At 41.8% G+C, this 15838-nt stretch overlaps 1 protein-coding gene across 3 annotated transcripts in view; it reads right to left on the reverse strand.

The window, feature by feature from the left end:
• The window catches only part of wnk4a (WNK lysine deficient protein kinase 4a), a 72253-nt gene that overhangs the window by 26465 nt on the left and 29950 nt on the right, over nt 1-15838 (reverse strand). For all 3 annotated transcript variants that reach the window (XM_020460438.2, XM_020460441.2, XM_020460439.2), the window contains exon 3: nt 241-413. In XM_020460438.2, the coding sequence (XP_020316027.1) occupies nt 241-413 (173 nt within the window). The remainder of the gene's footprint in view (nt 1-240; nt 414-15838) is intronic.

The following is a 15838-nucleotide window of genomic DNA, read 5'->3' on the forward strand; positions in this document are numbered from 1 at the left end:
CAGTACAGGCCAGACCAGAGAGGACTATCAGGAACCCATCTTTAAGTCTGCATGAAAACTATTTTGATCAATCCTTGTTTTCTATGAAGATTCTATGATCATGATAAAAGATAGAAGATATTAAAACGCTAGGAATTTGTGAGGAAAAAATTGTAGAGGAAACAGGGTAAAACAGGCACAACAGTCTCCTCTACTACAACGAGTATTGAGGCCAGGTCGGGGCGGAAAGGGCAAGCTCACGTTTTGAGGGTGCCGGAGGTCATGAGCTCAGTGACCAAAAGGATGCACTTGAGGCCCTTGGAGTTGTCCTTCCAGGAGTCGTAGAAGCGGACAATGTTTGGGTGCTGCAGACCCTTCAGCATCTCTACCTCCTCGCTGAACCTCTGCCGCTCCACCTTGGTCAGCTTACGCGTCTGCACGGAGCACAAAATAGATATATTCTAGAATGATTACATACACAGTCAGATTTCCATTCTATTGGCAGAGCATACTGCAGGGAACACACACAACACACTCCATCCATCAGGCCTGGCTTTGTGACTATAGTTTATTATCAAGACTCAATACAGAATTTATAAGCTTATCAAGCTATGTTGAAAAATATGTAAATGTGTGTGTCTTAGAGCTGGAGGAAGAGAAAAACAGAACCACTGACATGTTTACCTCCGTTAGTCATTCATCTTGCTGAACCAGATTCCAGTGTTACATAATTATATTTTTCCATAGAAACTTGAACTGTGACTTCTACACATTTTAAGAGGTTTCCAAAAGTTGTGAGAAATTGAACCGAACACAGTGTAATCACAGTGGGTAGGTGGGTGAATAAAGCCATTTGTGTGCAGAGTGGGGTGCACTGTTAAAATAGAAAGACTAAAAACTCTGAAACCATGAAAAGTAGTTCACCTAAGCTGAGATCTGGTGTTTCTGGAGGGTGTTTGAATGTAAACCCAATGTAAGTGTTATGATACACTGAATAGTATGTGTAATACACATATTACTCCAGTGCTAGCCTCTCTACACTGGCTTCCTGTCAAAGCAAGGGCTGATTTCAAGGTTTTACTGCTAACCTACAAAGCATTACATGGGCTTGCTCCTACCTATGTCTCTGATTTGGTCCTGCCGTACATACCTACACGTACGCTACGGTCACAAGACGCAGGCCTCCTAATTGTCCCTAGAATTTCTAAGCAAACAGCTGGAGGCAGGGCTTTCTCCTATAGAGCTCCATTTTTATGGAACGGTCTGCCTACCCATGTCAGAGACGCAAACTCGGTCTCAACCTTTAAGTCTTTACTAAAGACTAATCTCTTCAGTGGGTCATATGATTGAGTGTAGTCTGGCCCAGGAGTGAGAAGGTGAACGGAAAGGCTCTGGAGCAACGAACCGCCCTTGCTGTCTCTGCCTGGCCGGTTCCCCTCTTTCCACTGGGATTCTCTGCCTCTAACCCTATTACAGGGGCTGAGTCACTGGCTTACTGGGGCTCTCTCATGCCATCCCTGGAAGGGGTGCGTCACCTGAGTGGGTTGATTCACTGATGTGGTCATCCTGTCTGGGTTGGCGCCCCCCCTTGGGTTGTGCCATGGCGGAGATCTTTGGGGGCTGTGCTTTGGCAAAGTGGGTGGGGTTATATCCTTCCTGTTTGGCCCTGTCCGGGGGTGTCCTCGGATGGGTCCACAGTGTCTCCTGACCCCTCCTGTCTCAGCCTCCAGTATTTATGCTGCAGTAGTTTATGTGTCGGGGGGCTAGGGTCAGTTTGTTATATCTGGAGTACTTCTCCTGTCCTATTCGGTGTCCTGTGTGAATCTAAGTGTGCGTTCTCTAATTCTCTCCTTCTCTCTTTCTTTCTCTCAGAGGACCTGAGCCCTAGGACCATGCCCCAGGACTACCTGACATGATGACTCCTTGCTGTCCCCAGTCCATCTGACCGTCCTGCTGCTCCAGTTTCAACTGTTCTGCCTTATTATTATACGACCATGCTGGTCATTTATGAACATTTGAACATCTTGGCCATGTTCTGTTATAATCTCCACCCGGCACAGCCAGAAGAGGACTGGCCACCCCACATAGCCTGGTTCCTCTCTAGGTTTCTTCCTAGGTTTTGGCCTTTCTAGGGAGTTTTTCCTAGCCACCGTGCTTCTACACCTCCATTGCTTGCTGTTTGGGATTTTAGGCTGGGTTTCTGTACAGCACATTGAGATATCAGCTGATGTACGAAGGGCTATATAAATACATTTTGATTTGATTTGATTTGATAGATTTCAAAACAGATTTCAAAACAGAATGGAAGTACTCTGAAACACCCAAAGTGGCTCTTCATTCTGAATATTTGTGTTTTTAAGAGAGCGTTCTGAAAACACTTGATGTTTCAGTGCATGTAAAAGGCAGCAACAAAACACAAAAGTAATGTTTTAGCAGACTGTGTCTCTCATATAACCAAATGGTTTTAAATTGCAAATTGTTTATAGCATAAATATTGATTGATTATAAATAATCATTTAATTTTCAGTAAATATTCTTAAGAAGACACGGAATTGAATAATTTTCTTAGAGCAGACTTTGACAGTAATTATAGACTACAGCTGCCAGGAAACTTTGTGAGATTATAAATAATGTTACAATCAAAATGTTTCTGTAGGTTATAGCAGAGGTAGCATGAGTTATAAAGTGGGCCTTCATCACTGGTATTCATGTGAGAAGGTGGATGTGAACCTTTTAGTCATTTAGCAGATGCTCTCATCCAGAGGAATTAAGGTTAAGTGCATTGCTCAAGGTTACATGTTTCACCTAGTCAGCTCTGGGATTCAAACCAGCAACCTGTCTGTTACTGCCCCAACACTCTTAACCTCTAGGCTACCTGACACATTTTTTCAGTGTTTTGTTTAGACAGATTAGAAACAGGAGGAGACAGAGACAGAGAAGGAGTTAAAGTTGGACAGGCAAAAGCAGAAATTGAACCCCTGACTGTTGGGACAGAAAAATGCCAAAATTATTTGGAATTTTACCCATTCAACCACACACCATAGGAGGATCTTAACACATCAGAAGACAAATGTTTATATGATTGAAGGCAAAATGTGAACTTCAAACATTGTGCTGACGTACTGTTCAGAATCCCCCCAGTCTGGGGCATGGAGGTGGAGAGATAGGATTCGTGGCAGGTGTGCCCTCTAGCAAACTGTATGGTCAAGTATAAAAACAGGCAAGTCCTTCACAAACTCAGAGAGGTGAGAGCACACCAAATGCTCAGATGAACTAGTCAACAAAAATCCAAGAAAGTATGCGTCAATGAATACATGAGTACACAATGTTATCACATTGAAGAAGGAAACCAAAAATGAATCCACTCAATAAGAAAATTTATTTTGTGTATCATTTTGGCTGCTAATGCTAATAGTCCAAGTAAAACAGTCCTTTTGTTCCATTGATCAGCTTTCTTGATGCCTCATGAAGTTAATTGACACGTCATTGTTTGCACCTTTCGTGCACTTGTGTTTTATGTAAATGAAGGCCTGCTTTTTAGTTAATACTGCTGGCTTTTTTGCCTACTAGATTTACGAGTTGTATCTGCTCTGATGTATACCCTACCTGCTACACTACATAGCCACTGCCATTTTAGCCTGCTCTAGCTTTGGCCTACCACAACACATGTTATTGCATTCCACTTTTGACATTAATATTGTCATTATGTTGCTAGATTTGCATTGCTTAATCACTTATTCTATCCACTGGCTGGCTGATCCTAACTAAAGCCAATGAATACTAATGCCAACTGAACTGTCAATCATCATCTAGCTCAACTCTATTGTGATTCAATTCATCTGACCCAACCTTCCATACCATTCAACATCATCTGAATATAAAGACTCAGGTCAGAAACATTAGCATAATGGACGAATGGTGGATCGCATGAATCATTTCACTGTAAGGGCTACACCTGTTGTATTCAGCGAATGTGACAAATGCAATTTGATTTGATTGAGCCCTTAGCTGATGTTTTGCACAAGTTTTGTATGTGTGCTACTGCTAACATTAGCAGTCATTGCCTGAAGTATTGTTTTTATGGATGTGAAATATAATGGCATATCAGTTGAATTTGAGGAATAACATGAGAAAAACCTTACAGATCTATGAACTGTCTTACTTTATCAATATAAACATCTGGAAGACCTGTTCATGTTTTCTCATTTGATAATTAGCAAATAAAAGATATACTTTTTTTTACCCATTAATTATTGTCCTGGGCCAACTTTTGTGTGCTTTGTTAGAGCATAAAACTTTGACCTTTTGGAATGACCAATGAGGAGTTTACCAGTACATGATATAAGAGCAGGGAATATACATTCAGGGGAGGGACTCCCATTTACAGTATTTGGAAACTGCAGAAAAATTTAACTAATTCTGCGCTAGACAGGATTCAAAACACAATCCTAGTTTTTGGGAGCTTTAGGGAGAGGAAACAATACCAAAAGAGGGACCTAAATTCTGCACTATACGGGACTCTAAACACCATAGGGTTTTCAACCTTTTCCAGGTCTTATGTGGTGTTACACCACGTCATATTTCAGAACACCTCAGGATGAATGTTTCAGTACATCTTAAATCTGTTCTAATACCCTGACAACCACGTGTTTCAATACTCCAGCAAAGTTAAGGTTTTGTCTCCTTTAAGGTGGTGGCAGCTCAGTTGCCACTAGTTTTAGTGTTACAAAGCACTTCATTTTAAAAGTGTATGAATGGTTTGATTGAGTCTCTAGTGTAGTGCTGCCGGGAGGCTGCAGTGGGTGGATAGCTGTTTGGAAAACACCAGAGAGACCTCTAGACTTCTACAACCATGAATCCTGCATTGAGGCTGTTCTGGGAAAAACTGAGGGTATGTTTATGTTTACAATTGACTGACCACGACTCCTTCCTCCCCTTTAGAGAAGGGGGCTGCCACTCATGTTACCAGGCCCTGTCTGCCTCCCAAATCGCACCGTATTCCCTTTTATAGTGCACTACTTTCGACCACGGCACAAGGCCCTGGTCAAAAGTAGTGCACTATATAAGGAAAGGGTGCCATTTGGGATGCACACCCTATCAACACTGGGAGCACACTATCTCAGAGAGGGAGGCATGCAAGGGGAACCCCAAAAAAGCTGTTCCCATTCCCACACCAACCAATGTCCATCAATGGCCAAACACTAATTCAATTAGAAGATTGATTCCAACATGGTGCCTCTGTTTTCAACACAGGCCATTTAGGACTTTTGACCAATGATTTTGTATGTATTTATGTGGAGAATTGGTGTGACAGGAGTATGAGGCGACTACAGGTGATACATTCTATGACTCGTATGTTAGGATTACAGTAATTGATGGGAGACAGCTTCAGTGTCCTTGATGGTCAATTCTGAGTAAACTATGACAGCATTAAATAATGATCCCACTGATCTGATTGGGTGTTTCCCCTGCCTTTGTTTTTATACCGATGAGACCCACTGCATGGTACAGACTGTCATTGAGTTGCAGCTGCAGAAGTCTGTGTACATGCACCTCCATTTGTGTGTGCATACATGTGTGTCTCTATGTTAGGACAAGTGTGTTTAATCTGAACCCCAGAGCAGAGGACCATGTGTATCTCCTGTTGATTGACAACCTGACTGGCCTGTTTATCTTGAAGATCCCTCTACAGAACAGCCCACTGTAGTGTGTATGTGCATTTATCCTCATGGCTAACAGACTGTCCACTTGGAAGCCTTGGCAGCTCCTGAAACCCCATTCACTATACCACATGGCAAGCACAACACATTAAAATACATAATACAGAGAATACATTTAGGCAAATTCAGACGCAACTTTTCCTGGAAGAGCCAATGACTTATTCAGGTCTTCCTAAACTAAAGCCTGCAAGAGCCTGACAAAATGTGCTGCTTGCTTCCAAAGGCGTCCTGTAACGTGTGTCTGATTACGGACTGATTATGTTGACTCATTCAAAAGCTGTATCCAATGAACACCTATTAAATTTGGGATATATTTTTTTTCAACAAATGTATTATAAATTAAATGTATTCATGTTATTACTACTCACATAGAAAAAAATGTTAGGAATAATAAGGAATACCAGAATATGAGTAAGTAAAAGTGAAAACATCAATTGTGCTGACTTTCTGCTATCATTTTATGCTATCACGGGATAGGTTTGTTGTGTGATGGACTAATTTCACAGTGATGTAATGATACATTTTAAGCATAAACACGTGTATACAAACTACAGATAATTATGTACGATGGGTTGATGTGCCTTGTGTGAAAGTAAGACCATTTATGTTGTCAAATCCACTTAAACATGATGGGTCATCACATGCTTTCCAGATTCAGTAAATAGCACATCTTTAACATGGTTGGATTTAACACTGATACAATACAAGTGACAGACTAGCCACTTAACTTGGTCTGAACGTAAAGAGAAACCAACAGTAAGCTATGCTATGTTGTCTTAGTAGTGAGAAACCTTGGTCTGGAACACTATAGTATAGTTGGGCCTCTGCTATATCCTAGAGAGAGATGACAGCACTGACAGAGAATGCCACTTGGGTGGATATCATACAAGGTCTTATCTTGTTTTTCCACTGCTGTTCACTGCTGTATGAACTCAATGACAAAACACAGACAAACACCTCATAGATGTTGCACCTTAAGATATGCAACATAACCAAATACATCATGTTGTGCCATATTTATATGGCCTATGGCAATGCATTAAATTGTAACATTGATCTAATCAAGTGTTTTTTTTTACTTTAGTTTATTTGGTAAATATTTTCTTACAGTTTTCTTGAACTGCACTGTTGGTTTAAGGGCTTGTGAGTAAGCGTTTCATGCTAAGGTGTACACGTTGTATTCGGCACAGCTGACAAAGTTTGATTTGATCTGGTTTAGTTCCTTTCCTGAATAGAGTAAGTCTACACATCTCCCAAATGTATTGTTGCACTGCAGGGGTGTAAAATATGAATTGGGGTCGCTAAATGTCTCCTCTCTCTTTGTTTGGCTAGAGAATATCAGAGAAAAGGCGAAGCTAGAGGGTCCACTCCCGTCACAATCTGTCCATGTGGGAATAGAGCGTTATTCAATGCATTTCTATGGGATTATTGGAATGAATAAGCAGACCGCCTGCCTTTCCGCTTTGCGACAATGACTCCCATTGTTATTGCGGAGACAAGACCATCTCATCATTAAATACAGTGTCTCTGAGAATCTGTATTCATAGCCACTGAGAGGAGAGAGGAGAGGGAGGTGTGTGTATGTTGATTTGGGGTCTGGATGGATGGATGGATGGATGGAAGAGCTGCAGGAACTATTAAGGCCCTGTGCCAACTCCCTCCACAGTTACATAAGCAGTGTTGATGGTTGGACCGTTGGTATTAAGAACTTCCTGGCTGTCAGCAGCACCCCTATTATGCAAACTGGGAGACGGATGGACAGCAAGAGTCAGCCAACCCAGCACTAAAGGAGGCGTAGACTCTATGGCTTTACTTCAAAGGACAGGAAAGAAAGATCACGTAACACTGTCCTCATATAACATCCAAAATCCAAAACAAAGATATTGTAACAGCACTGCTGTGATTTCCAAGCTGTGTGTGTGAGTGCAGTATATGGAAGATGAGTTTGCATCAAGGGAGAGAGAAGAAGAGAGATGAGGGAGAGAGAGAGCGAGAAGAAGACGAAGAGGGAGAGCAAAAGCGAAACATCACAGCATGTTTGGTCTAGAATGAATGCAGTACCAGTGCTGTGGCTAACTTAAGAGGTTATCTTCTTTATGTGTCTTTCACCCATTACTACAATATGTTTCGGTCATACATATTCCCCAGAGGCTCCTTTTTTTCCCTTGATTTAACTAGGCAAGTCAGTTAAGAACACATTCTTATTTACAAGGACGGCCTAGGAACAGTGGGTTAACAACCTTGTTCAGGGGCAGAACAACAGATTTTTACCTTGTCATCTCAGGGATTCAATCTAGCAACCTTTTGGTTACTGGCCCAACACTAGGCTACCTGCCGCCCCATACAGATAGAGATTTCATACACAACGTTGACAGCATCAGAAACAACAAAGTACCCTAACCATCAGGGGTTAAATGGCCTCTGTTCTGACTAGCACCCATCTTGAACGTTGGGTGACATCTGACATGTCAAGCTGGGGATTGAGGCTAAAGGGAGAGGAGAAGTTGGTTGACACGAGCTCACATGCCTTTGATATCCCTGGTCAGGAAACACACCGAGAGACAGACCGCGCAGTGTGAGGAACTGAGGTACCAGTGTACACTTTCCAAGAAAAACTTGACTTGCTCTCTGAATGTAGCGGGGGAGAGAGGGGAGGTCAGGTGGTTAGGGAGGTTAGCCATTAATCTAATAAGAAATCCGGATTCAGCCCGCCCTCTCTCTCACCGGGCTAGCACTCTAAAACTGCTGCTTTAGTGGCACCTAAAGCAATTAACTACACAAGCAAAAGACCAATGGACCCAGATTCAAGATTTCTGTCTTTATGTGCATCCCAAATGACACCCTATTCCCTATAAAGTAGTACACTAAATAGGGAAAAGGGTGCCAGAAGGGAACTATTTAGGCTACCGTTGGCCTGGACATTTGGCCTTTTTTGTAGGTTTTACTAGATAGTAGGCTAGTGTGTGAAAGGAAAAACTGCACTTGTGCCTGACTGACTGTCCTCTATCTTTTAGAGCCATCCATTCATTCTTCAAGACAAAGCCAGCAACTCATATTCCCTCTGTAGGTCACAACTTTTGACCAAGGCCTCAGTCAAAAGTAGTGCGCTATATAGGGAATAGGGTGTCATTTGGGATGCAGTCATACATATCTTAATTTGATCATCCTGTTGAATAAGAACTTATTTATTTGTGGGGCAAGAGTTGCATGAGGCTTATTTGTGCTGTAAGCCTCATGTAAATCATGCTTCAAATAAATAGTGAGCAGTAAGTACACGAGTTAGTCATGTCTATCCTGGAACAAGTCAGGATTTCTCAGAGATGTGGAAACCATTTATCATCTAGTGTGGGAAGGATCCCTCAAGTCTACTGTCTCTATATCCTCCTGGGTATGTTCTGAGTGGGGCTGATGCTGAGCTAATGATCACTCTGACCTGTGAGGTAACTGGTTCAGCATCCAAAATGGAGCCCTATTCCCTATATAATGTACTACTTTTGACCAGGGCCCGCTGCATAGGGCTCTGGTCAAAAGTAGCGCACTAAATAGGGAATAGGGTGTCATTTGGGACACAACCTTTGTCTGACCTTAGGGTTACTATCTCTTATAGTAAAGGGAGAGGACGTTCTGCATACCATCTAGTCTGATAACGCTAAGAGGGGAGGAAGCTTGTAAAGACCCAAAGGTAATTAATCTGGGTTTTATTGCTCAAAAAGACAGCAGGTTTCTATTACTGCTTGATGAGTGAACATTCTCTAATTCTATCACGTCTGCTCCCGCTCTTCCCTCCCTGGCGCTTGAGAGCGCCAGGCTGCCCTGCATCACGCACTCCTTCCACCTATTACGCACACCTGCCTTCCCTCGTCACGCACATCAGCAATATTGGACTCACCTGGACTCACTCATCTGTTTATTTCCTCCCCTATATTTGTCAGTTCCCTGCTCTGTTCCCCGCTGCTGTATTGATTGTTTTTTGTCTTTGTTTTCTTGTATGCTGACGCTGTTCCTGTCTCTTTCCATGTCTGTTCTATATTAAATGTTTGACTTCCCGTACCTGCTTCGCCTCCCCAGCATCATCCATGTGACCAATTCTCAATTCATTTTGACCCTGCTTGACCCTGAATTAAATAGATCATACAGCAAAAATGTTAACATTGTTGCAACTACCTTGTTTTTACAGGGTCAGACCAGGGTAGATACAAGTGTTGTGTGTAAATGTAATGCCATCCAAGGGGAAATGACCAGAGAGAACAAACACTTTGTCCGGAACTGCCTACCCATGAAACATAGACAGACAGATGATAGATAGATAGATAACAAGTACAGCCTGCAGAGGTTACTCTTATTAAACAGACTGCAGTGCTGCAGCTATGTAACCTGATGAAAACAGTCTTTGTCCCTTGACCAGGGCCCTAAAGTAGTGCACTTTATAGGGAATAGGGTGCCATTTGGGGGACACACTGAGGGTGGAATGGAGTAGATTGGTTATGCTTCATAGCAGCCTAAAGGCATTATAAATCACCCAGTGACTCTTCTATCTGCTCCTGGACATGAAAAAACGCAATGATAGACTTCAACATGATGATGTAATCCTATCGAACAGATGAGAGAACAAATGATGAGCTTTATGCATACTTGCATATTACCCTCTGTTGTTACTGAGAACACATTTTATTTTACAATAACAACCTGGAATTCACAGCCTTGTCTCCAGCCACATCATTCCCTCTACAGTACTTCGCACAAACTTATGTAATCTGAAGGAGCTAATGCATACTTGGCAAACACAGGAAGAACATTTTAGCAAATACAATTATTTTCCATCCTAAAAAATACTGTGAATGTGTACCACTGGTTGTTAGAAGCCTATTTCCACTGGCTTGAGAGACCGAATTTCACGAGGCTAATGTGTCCTAAATTCAATAAATAGGTTACGTATTATGTGAGGTTTCTTACACCTCTGGAGCTAGGTAAGCAACACAGGTTTTGCTGTTCAGTTTATTGGAGCAGAAAACTTAACAGGCTGTCAAGTTCCTTCAAGGTTATGTCTTACACCAGTCGTAAAGGAACTGGGAGGAACACAGAGCTCTTAAACTGGGCTTAAAGGAGTCTCTTGCATTGCACTGGCCAGGTAACAGTGGGCCGTTTCAAATGGCACCCTATTCCCTATACAGGGCACTTCTTTTGACCAGAACCCCATAGGCTCTAATCAAAAGTAATGCACTATGTAGGGAATAGGGTGCCATTTGGGATGCAGACTAAGTCTCCTGCATGACACTGAGCCATTACTTCCAAAAGTAGTGAGTACATGTTGTTTTGCCTGGTATAATGAATCCATTCTCTGTTCATATATAATGTGAGCAAAGTATATCCCAGTGATTACAGAGGGCTGAATAACAGACACAGCATAGCCCAAAAATCAGGCCACTCAGTTGTTTTTTCCACGAAACAGTGTGATGTCTAATGTTGTACTATCCATTAGTAGTGTAGATTAGCAAGAGGCAAGTACATTTATCGTATAGCAAACCAGGAAAGCAAAGATGCCCTACACAAAGATGCCCTACTAAGCATGAATGCTACCAGGTTTACAGCAAGTAGTACCCTGTAATCAAATCAGAGGAGTTTGGTAGGAGGAGATATAGGAGGACGGGCTCACTGTAATAGCTGGAATGGAATTAATGGAACGGAGTTAAACATGTGGTTTCCTTATGTTAAATCTGTTTGACGCAATTCAATTTAAGCTGGCAGGTAGCCTAGTGGTTAGAGCGTTGGTCCATTAACTGAAATGTTGCTGGCACGAATCCCAGAGGTGAAAATTCTGTCAATGTGCCCTTGAGCAAGGCAGTTGACCTTAATTGCTCCTGTACGTCACTCTGGTAAATGTATTTATGCTAGTCTTCCTATAGCTCCTCCCACCATTATAAATATATATATTATCTATTGGGCACTTTCTAAGAACAAGGATGTATGTATGTATGTATGTACAATATTTGTGAGTGACCAAGAAATAGTCTGATAATAAGATTTAGAACCATGGTGTTTGGCATTCTTTAGTGCAGGTCATTTGCCTTACCACATATGGAAATGTCCATATTTCACAGTCAAGGAGATGTGTGGTACTCTACCATACAGATGTATAATCTTAATTTGAGCCAGTTTGCTACCTCCTACAAATAATCATGCAGCAACTGGAAATGTGAATTATTATGTGGATTATAATTAATGCCATTTTTGCAGGGGTTGATACATTCTCCGTAAGGGAAAATCAAGTCTGACATTTCTAATGGAAATTATACTTCAGAAGCCTTTTTAAACATCAAATACACTGTTTAACAATGCAATAGGGTGGTCAAATTAAGATCTGTATCGCTGCCTCCGAAAAGGCACTCTATTCCCTACATAGTGCACTACTTTTGACCGAGGCATTAGGGAATAGGGTGCCATTTGGGACACTACGTCAGTTCTATTTATCACTTTTACTAAAGGGTAATGTTACAGCGAGAGGACAACACTGTATTGTCCGGTGCCAAGCAGGGATATAGTTAAGGACATGATGGTATGCAAGAAGAGAGGAGAGCCCTTCATAGTGCCCTTCAGAGCCACAGGAAGGAAGCCAACCACCTGAATGATTAATAGACCAACACTGGATACCTTGATGCCTGGGGGTTAAATCCTATCCAATGACGTCGCCATCCAATGAGATAGTGGCAATAACTACTAGCATTGTGTCAACATGGACATGATATATTTTACTTTGGGCAACATTTGTTTACATGTCCAGTTGTCCACCATTCCACTCTATCTGGGTTACTTTCTTTAAAAAGAGCAAGGTTGGGTTGTTGATGCTGGGTTATTTATGCAGGGTTATTGAGGTATGACTCAGAGCGTCAGATCAGAAGACTGGAGGCGTGGATTAGCAGGGGTGTGGCTTTCAGATAGTTATTTTTGGCCACCCGTGAGAGTAAACATATTTCCGGTTATTCTGTTCTGTTGTATTGTTTTCACATGTTAATGTTGAACACGTTTGTAACTTTAATGAGGCTTATTGAGATAGATACCACTGTTACAATAGGTAACATTATACATTTTATATAAAAATTCCTCATGCGCAAAACTATTGAAGTAAAATGTACATTTGCAGTGTAAAACTTTAACATGATGAACAGGAATTATATTTCCTCTCACCTGTGGTCAAAAATAACTATCTGAAATCCACATCCCTAATAATCCACATCTCCCCCCAAAAAACTAAAGATTTCATGAAAGAGCAACTGAACACGCCGATTGGTACGTGTGTTTTTTGTTGCTCATTAGAAAGACAAGGTTTCAGTCTTGGAGGTGTGTTTCCTGTCTGATTCCGCATTTTGTTAACAACATTTGTCCCCCATGAGACACCGTAGAAGCGGAAGCCTATTTCACTTCCTCAAAATACCCAGAAAGAATATATGATAATGTACAGTCCCAGTCAAAAGTTTGGACACACCTACTCATTCAAGGGTTTTTCCTTATTTTTACTATTTTCTACATTGTAGAATAATAGTGAAGACATCAAACCTATGAAATAACATGTATGGAATCATGTAGTAACCAAAAAAGTGTAAACAAGTCTAAATATATTTTATATTTGAAATTCTTCAAAGTAGCCACCCATTTGCCTTGAGGACAGCTTTACACAATCGTGGCATTCTCTCAACCAGCTTCACCTGGAATTAATTTCCATCAGTCTTGAAGGAGTTCCCACATATGCTGAGCACTTATTGGCTGCTTTTCATTCACTCTGCGTTCCAACTCATCCCGAACCATCTCAACTGGGTTGAGGTCGGGTGATTGTGGAGGCCAGGTCATCTGATGCAGCACTCCATCACTCTCCTTCTTGGTCAAATAGCCCTTACACAGCCTGGGGGTGTGTTTTGGGTCATTGTTCTGTTGAACAACAAATGGTAGTCCCACTAAGTTCAAACCAGATGGGATGGTGTATCGCTGCAGAATGCTGAGGTAGCGATGCTGGTTAAGTGTGTCTGTCAAAAGGACAGATTCCCACCGGTCTAATGTCCATTGCTCGTGTTTCTTGGCCCAAGCAAGTCTCTTCTTATTATTGATGTACTTTAGTAGTGGTTTCTTTGCTGTCACGTCCTGACCTTAGTTCATTTTTTATGTCTCTATTTTAGTTTGGTCAGGGCGTGAGTTGGGGTGGGCATTCTATGTTTTTGTTCTATGGGTTAAAGTTCTATGTGTTTGGCCTGGTATGGTTCCCAATCAGAGGCAGCTGTCAATCGTTGTCTCTGATTGAGAACCATACTTAGGTAGCCTGTTCCCACCTGGTGTTTGTGGGTAGTTGTTTTCCGTTTCAATGTTTGCACCATACGGGACTGTTTTGGTTTTCATTTATTCTCTTGTTCTTTTGTATTTAGTGTTCAGTTAATTAAAGGAAATAGGAAGACATACCATGCTGCGCTTTGGTCTACTCCTTCTTCCTCAGATGAACATCGTTGCATTTGCAGCAATACAACCATGAAGGCCTGATTCACGCAGTCTCCTCTGAACAGTTGATGTTACTTGAACTTATTTATTTGGGCTGCAATCTGAGGTGCAGTTAACTCTAATGAACTTGTCCTCTGCAGCAGAGGTAACTCAGGGTCTTCCTTTCCTGTGGCGGTCCTCATTAGAGCCAGTTTCATCATAGGGCTTGATGGTTTTTGAACTGTACTTATATAAACTTTCAAATTTCTTGAAATTTTCTGGAATGACTGACCTTCATGTCTTAAAGTAACGATGAACTGTAACTTCTCTTTGCTTATTTGAGATGTTCTTGCCATAATATGGACCAAATAAGGTTATCTTCTGTATACCACCCCTACCTTGTCACAACACAACTGATTGCCTCAAACACATTAAGAAGGAAAGAATTTCAATAAATGAATTTTTAACAAGGCACACCTGTTCATTGAAATGCATTTCAGGTGACTGCCTCATGAAGCTGGTTGAGAGAATGCAAAATTGAGCAAAGCTGTTATATTTTTTAATACATTTTTTTATTTCACCTTTATTTAACCAGGTAGGCCAGTTGAGAACACCTTTATTTAACCAGGTAGGCCAGTTGAGAACAAGTTCTCATTTACAACTGCGACCTGGCCAAGATAATTAAAATTAAACTTTAAATTAAACTTCAACACCAAGGTGGCATAGCAGTTCAGACGTCTTTTGTCCTCGTCTTGTCGTGTCCTGTATATATATATATTTACAACTTTTTCACATACATTTTATTTTTATTTTCCATCAACTCATCTTCAAAACACTCTCCTGCAACCCGCCTCACCAATGTATATTTATAAAAAAGTATTATTTACCTCAGATCTGCAATCCTCCAAGAAGCTAGCCAGAAACTCCAAGAAGCTAGCCTGAAACTAGCCAGAAGCTAATCCAGAAGCTAGTTCAGAAGCTAGTTAGCTCCTTTACTGGCAAATCGTTAGTATTCAGCTAACCACGGTTTGTGGTCATCAGCTATCCTTTAGCTCGAAAATCTATCGCCAGTTCTGTACGGCGCAGCGCGGCTCGGAACGGAACATACCGGACCAATTTTTCTCTCCATGTCCCTGGATTTCGACTGCTCTCTGGACATTCATACCCGGATCTCACAGCTAGCTAGCTGCTATCCGTGTGACTATCGGCCTTCGTCGATTCCGGAGCAAACATCAATTATTCCGGAGCTAGCAAGCTCCGTCAATCACTCCTGAGTTCCATCAATCACACCTGGGCTGCAGTCACCTATCCGGACCCGTTTTACTGCCTTCGCGGAGCCCCACCGGGCCTTCACAACTGGACTGCCGACGTTATCTACACGAAGGAGTTATTCGGCTGGCTACTCCGTCGCGACGTTACCTGAACGCCCATCTGCGGCCTGCTAACCGTTAGCTGTCTTACCGGCTGCTATCTGAATAGACAATCGGACCATTTTAAATATTTTTTTTATTATTATTATAACTATATCTATTGTTTTTATTTTTGTTGTTGTTGTGTGATTTGGATTAATCCCCTCTACCACACGGAACCCCACTAATCTACTGACGGAACGCAAGAGGTGGCTAACAACAGACCTCCATCCTATGCTAGCTTGCTACCGATGCCCTGGCTAGCTGTCTAAA

The sequence above is a fragment of the Oncorhynchus kisutch genome, linkage group LG25, assembly GCF_002021735.2.
Source record: "Oncorhynchus kisutch isolate 150728-3 linkage group LG25, Okis_V2, whole genome shotgun sequence".
NCBI classification, from domain to species: Eukaryota; Metazoa; Chordata; class Actinopteri; order Salmoniformes; family Salmonidae; genus Oncorhynchus; species Oncorhynchus kisutch.